The following is a 5895-nucleotide window of genomic DNA, read 5'->3' as shown; positions in this document are numbered from 1 at the left end:
GACTCATTCTTACGAATTCAAGTCTGTCTTCCTTGCCAATGTTCGCCATGGGTTTGTTTCTTCTCGCAGAAGGGGTGCATGCGAAGTTCGACACGCCCCGAGCCAAGTTCTTTTGGGAAGGAACCGGCCCAAACCGTAAATATCATATGGTTAAATGGGCCTCGGTGTGTCGGCCCAAGGCCTTGGGGGGCCTCGGGATCACCAATTCCAGACTCTTAAACATCGCCTTGATGTGTAAGTGGATTTGGAAAATCACTCAAGGTGCTTCAGGCCTCTGGGTTGATCTCCTCAAGGCCAAGTACTTCCCAGGCGGGAACTTTTTCGATGGGCGGGCACGGGGCTCCCCCTTCTGGAACGATTTGCAGTCGATTAAACCGTCGTTCGCCATGGGAGCGAATTTTTCGATTGGGAACGGACGCTCGACCCGTTTCTGGACGGATAGGTGGCTGGGAGCCCAACCTTTATGGATGGAATTCCGGGATTTGTACGAGTTGGCCGTCGATCCATCCATCACGGTGGCGGCTGCGCTCGCGGCTAGTCCTCCCGTGATCTATTTCAAACGAGAACTAAACGGGTTAGAGCAGTCCAACCTCTTGGCCCTGATGCACCTTATTAACCCGATCACCCTTCAGGACGAACCAGATACGGTCAGCTGGGCGCTTACCAGTTCGGGCAAGTTCTCGGTTAACTCTCTGTACCGTAGGCTGTGTCGAGGGACGGCACAGCAGGCGCTCGCGGGGCTATGGAAAGCCAGTTGCCCTTGAAGATCAAACTCTTCATGTGGCAATTGTTTCGCGATAAGTTGCCGACTTCCTTAAATGTGGCCAAACGCAATGGGCCGGCCACTGGCCCCTGCGCGTTGTGTGGGGAGCCTGAGGACGCCAGCCATGCGTTCTTCAGATGTCCCCTTGCTAGATTTGCTTGGAGCGCGGTCCGGGCGTCGGCTGGTGTTCAGTGGGATCCCAGATCGGCCGCAGAGCTTACTCACCTTTTAGATACGATACACGGGAGTGCTAAACGTGTGATGTGGAGATGTGTCGGGGCACTTCTCTGGTCTATATGGCTTACTAGAAACAAATTTACTATTGAGGGTTGCTTCCCTTCGCATCCGGCTAACATCCTCTTCAAATGTAACCTTCTATTGCAGCAGTGGAGTCCGTTGGGGAGGCGCAGGGATACTTAGTTGACCAACACCGCTCAACAACGTTTGCTGCAAGTCTATGTGATGGCTAGGGAGCCTTGACTATGGTGATGTCCATGGTCCCTTTTGTTGCTTGACGAGCCTGCGTGCTCTGTACGGGCTATGCCCTGTAATGTCTTTCTTTGGTTTCGTTGAGCTGCGCATAGAACTTCCGATGATCCTTTGGCGCTGGCCGGATAGGCCTGTGGGGTTGTGTTATGACTTGTTTCACGCTGTCGTTGTGGCTTTATTAATTTAAAGCCGGACGCGTCCGTGCGTCTTCGTTCTAAAAAAAAAACAATATATCGTTCTGTGCCCAAAAAATATCTTTTGGTTGTCTACAAATACGAGAAATGGGTAGCTCCATTTGATATTACACATGTTTTTTATTTAGGATTGATGTTACACATGTTGGTTGTTGTGACTTGTGTGTGGGTAGGTTGTAATGGTGCATCCATGTTTTTCGTTGTCTGGGCGTGCTCTTGTGGTGGCGAGCTTCCCCAATGTTAACCACTCGGTGATGGCTTTTTTAGCTGTTTTCACGTCGGAGCCCTGTGCGGCACACAAACAAAATATGGTTGTATGCAATCGTATGATCCTCCAATTGTCTAAACTAGTGGAAATTGTACTACTTAAGACTTGGATTTTAGTTAGGGGATTGTCTCTGATCTGAACCCCTTTTGACTCTTCTTTGGTTAATGTGGTCTGGGTCACATGGTACCGATCGATTGCATAAACTAACACATCAAGGCCATGGCACTATATATAGCTATCTTAACATAAATAATGAAATCAAGCTTTCGTTTAGGCAGGCTGGAGTCTCCATTTAATAATTAAGAGGGATCGATACTGGGCGTGCAAGGCGATCTCTCCCTTTCACTTTAAGTGGCCGGCCCTCTCGACACCACCCAGCTTCTCCTTTTCCTCCACCTCCTTTTCTTGCCCCCATTTCTGAGTCGTCTCCTACCTAGGTCTTGTCTGTTGGTAGCTATACCTGGGTACAATCCCATGAGGCCATGAGTGCAAGCAACTTTGGGGACAGCATGGAGTGGGGCAGGGGGAGATCCTCCTCCTCATCGTCGGGGTCGGGGTCGGGGTCCAGGAGGGGCAAGAGAGCCGCCGCCGTCGACAAGCCGAGGCAGCCGCAGCGGGGCCTCGGCGTCGCGCAGCTTGAGAAGATCAGGCTGGAGGCCGAAATGGCCGCGTACCAGCACCACCCTCCTCTCGTCGGACAGCCACCTCCGTCGTCGTTGATCCACGGAACCGGTAGCTTCAACCTGCAGGTAATTACTCATCGCATGTTCATGCACGAAGTAGCTAGCTTGATGCTTAATTACTTGTGTTATGTTCATTAACGGGGGTGTCTGATCTTGTCAAGACATGTCTATTAGGTGCATGATTTCTGATTTGGTATATATGATTTTGGAATTTGATTGGTTGATCGAGCAGGAAGATGCACGGTCGTCGTTGAACTACTCACTGCCGTCTTCGCCGTCCTCCTCCTTCCATGCTAACAACACCAACGTTTCATCTACCTACCCGTTCCATCCAAATCTTGTGGTATGTGCAATTTTACTCAACTGAGGATTAAGTTCTTCACCAAGTGCATCCAGTACTATACATGCTAGCAGTTGGTTTCACACTTACCAAAACGTTGCCTTTTGTATGTTACCGGTAGGTAGGTTAATTAAGATAGCGCCCTAGATTAAAGATGCATGTTCACTCATATGGATAGTTTGGTTGATTACACATAATACACTGCTTCCTCTATCTTATCACAAAGAGCCATGCTATACATACGATCTTTTCTGTACAATTTTCGTGCGACGCTACTCATCATCAGACTATTCACATGCTGGTGCAAATTGCGGGGCACCATCCGATTTTGTGTCGTGCTTGAAACTTATCGTACATGCAGTTGTTATGTATCACAAATGTAAGTTTGGTTTGATCATCGACACAATCTCATAGGTGAAATCAATTTATATGAACATATTTCACTAAGAAATCCTGAGATGAGTGGACGGCTGCTGTTATTAACATCTATACAGTACACTATTGTACCAGATTCATCGAAATCTTGTGGGGTATATGCATTTTTACTGAACTGGGAATTAAATTCATCTCTAAGTGTATCAATTAAGTACTTTATAGAGATGCTAAGATTTTATTCCATAAGGAAATATTGCTCGGTTAATCATTGTTATCGCCATATTCCATGGCCATAGGTTAATCGTTGTCCATCATTTTCGATAATTTAGTTGACTAAACACAATTTAGTAACAAAAAAATCAGCGATCACCCCACAAGATCGGGAAAAGTTGGACAGAAAATCTATCTTAATTATATAAATTTTCCTTTAATTTTTGTTCTCACGCTTTAAATCGTCCCAGCAATACTTTTCTAGTAGTAGCATGTGCTAGCTGTATCAATAATGCACGATAATATGATACACTATGTTAGAACCTTTTTGTATATGTATACGTGTGAATCCGCAGGGAAGAACAAGAGTATCATTGCAACCAAAGATCAGATTTTATTCTCCCATGCACGTGATAGCCTTATCATCATGCATCCTGCATATCTTATGTCCGGTATGTGCTGCCTAACCAGACATGCATGTGTATTGTAACATACATAGATGGCCTATAATGGATGGAGATCAGGAGAGATGAGATATGGCGAATCGCCAACTGCTCCCATCACCAGGTATCTATTAGTATTAGCCTGTGTCCAATGCAAGGTCCACGTACGATCTAAACTGCAAATGTCCCAGACAGAATTAATTAATATTATTAATCTCTCGTATAATTAACCTTCAGATCAGCGTCAAATTATCATGGAGCAACTACCTATGGTACAACACATTACCCTCATCCGGGTAGCGATCACACGTTGCCTCTCTTCGAGCCCAAGGTCGGTGGGTATGCAGAAGTGTATTTATACGATCATGGGTAATCTAACTGTTAAAAATGATGCATGATGCACCAAAATTTACATCCAAAATCATGAAGTATATAAGGATGAGTTAGATATACACACATGCATGAGATACCTTTTGTTGCTCTGTACATAATCTTAATCTAATTTCACAAATATTCACCTGGTGGTTTTTGGAAAAATCGTATAACCTTCTTTACTCAACACTATATATCTGTAGCCTCTTAGTTGTTTTTCCTACTCCTAATTAATCTCTGAGTTTATTTGGTATACATGAGATTTTTCTTAGTGTTTTGTATGTAAAGTTTATTTTTCGAGATTGCTTGGGGTTGGGGGTGGGGGTGGGGGGTAATACAATGTGTTAATGCATTTGCTTTCAAGATGTGTGTGTGTCATCTATTTCTTTTGAATAATGCTTTAAATCTAACATCAATTCTCTGATGGTTGACATATGGGGCTTAATGTTTTCTTGTGCAATTGTAGTACACGTATGATTCAATATACACTAGTATTTCTTGAGATGCAACATGGCTTGTCCAGTTTCCTTCATCATCAATAATGTTGAAGATATGTAAGAAAATGCTATAAGAAACTACACTTGTATTTGTAGAAAGTACCACTTGTTTTTGTTTCGGTTATGTCAGTCCAACATGCTTGAGCGCACGGTTTACTGACATGGTACTACAAACCTGTCCCTAGATTTTTTTTGCTGCTAAATATCTATATGGTGCAATGTGATGATGCCCTTAAAGCCAGTGCAACAATGTGCCATCTTATTTTTGCAAACACATTGTCCATTGTAGAGTTTACTCCGATACAATGAAATTTACATTTGCTCTTAAATAAGCTGTTAATTGTTGTGAAAAACATATGTTGACTCCATTTTTTCATGTGACAGCTAGACCTAAATCAAATGGCGACAGTAGACTCATCGTCGGCGAGTACGAACCTGGATGATGTGGACCTTGAGCTGAAGCTATGATCCCACCTGGTTAAACATGATGTCCATGCTCCTGGCATATTCATCTATATGATGCCACACGAACCGCGGTGTGTTTAATTCTCATGCATATATTGGATTGTGATTGATTTGGTGATGGATGCTGGCTAGCTAGCTAGTTAATTTGTACAGACATAAGCGCACTATGGCCATGGATTTCAGAATATATAAATGTTTCTGACGCACTGATCCGGCTGCCTTTTGCACCTAGCTTCTGTTGTATAATGACAAGGTACGTATATTCTGGTGCAGTACATTGGGCGCCGATTGTTCTCCATATTATATTGCTGGTGGTCTTAATATCGTATATAAGGATGCGTAGGAGCACTCCTGGCTCAAAAAAGTGTTTTTTCATTGCTTGCATGCTGCTAGGAAGCACTTTACATGTATGATGTGCTCCGATTTTTTTTTGATGAATAACCGTACGTGGTATACTGGTATCTGATATTATCTTTTTTTTTCATTGTTTTTGATATAGCTTACCACTCATGCCAAGTGGTATATGATATTATCTTTTGACCTTTTCTAAGCCCATTGCATGCATGAACTTATACACAAACGTACGAGAACTAATGTACTTCCTGTGTTAGGGTGTATAGGGCATGCATATAATTCTAGGTCATCAATTTGACTAACTATATACGTGTATATGTCAGCAAAAGTATATCATTGGATTCGTATGCGGACGTAGTTTCTAAACATATATTTTTTGTCACATATAATACATATTTAGGTAGCTAAATCATTGACCTAGAACTACGGCATGCACTACACA

The 5895-nt window shown here is 43.4% G+C and overlaps 1 protein-coding gene across 1 annotated transcript; it reads left to right on the top strand.

Moving 5' to 3' along the window:
• Positions 1 to 2144: 2144 nt before the first annotated feature.
• On the top strand, positions 2145 to 5305 carry LOC123176247 (protein SPEAR3). The gene is made up of 5 exons (XM_044590550.1): positions 2145 to 2463; positions 2630 to 2740; positions 3822 to 3889; positions 4003 to 4096; positions 5019 to 5305. Exons 1-5 carry the CDS (start codon positions 2197 to 2199, stop codon positions 5100 to 5102), a joined length of 624 nt encoding a protein of 207 aa, XP_044446485.1. The 5' UTR covers positions 2145 to 2196; the 3' UTR covers positions 5103 to 5305.
• Positions 5306 to 5895: the final 590 nt, after the last annotated feature.

Source organism: Triticum aestivum, chromosome 1D (assembly GCF_018294505.1).
Source record: "Triticum aestivum cultivar Chinese Spring chromosome 1D, IWGSC CS RefSeq v2.1, whole genome shotgun sequence".
Classification (NCBI taxonomy): Eukaryota; Viridiplantae; Streptophyta; class Magnoliopsida; order Poales; family Poaceae; genus Triticum; species Triticum aestivum.
This window is presented reverse-complemented; position numbering and strand designations above follow the sequence as displayed.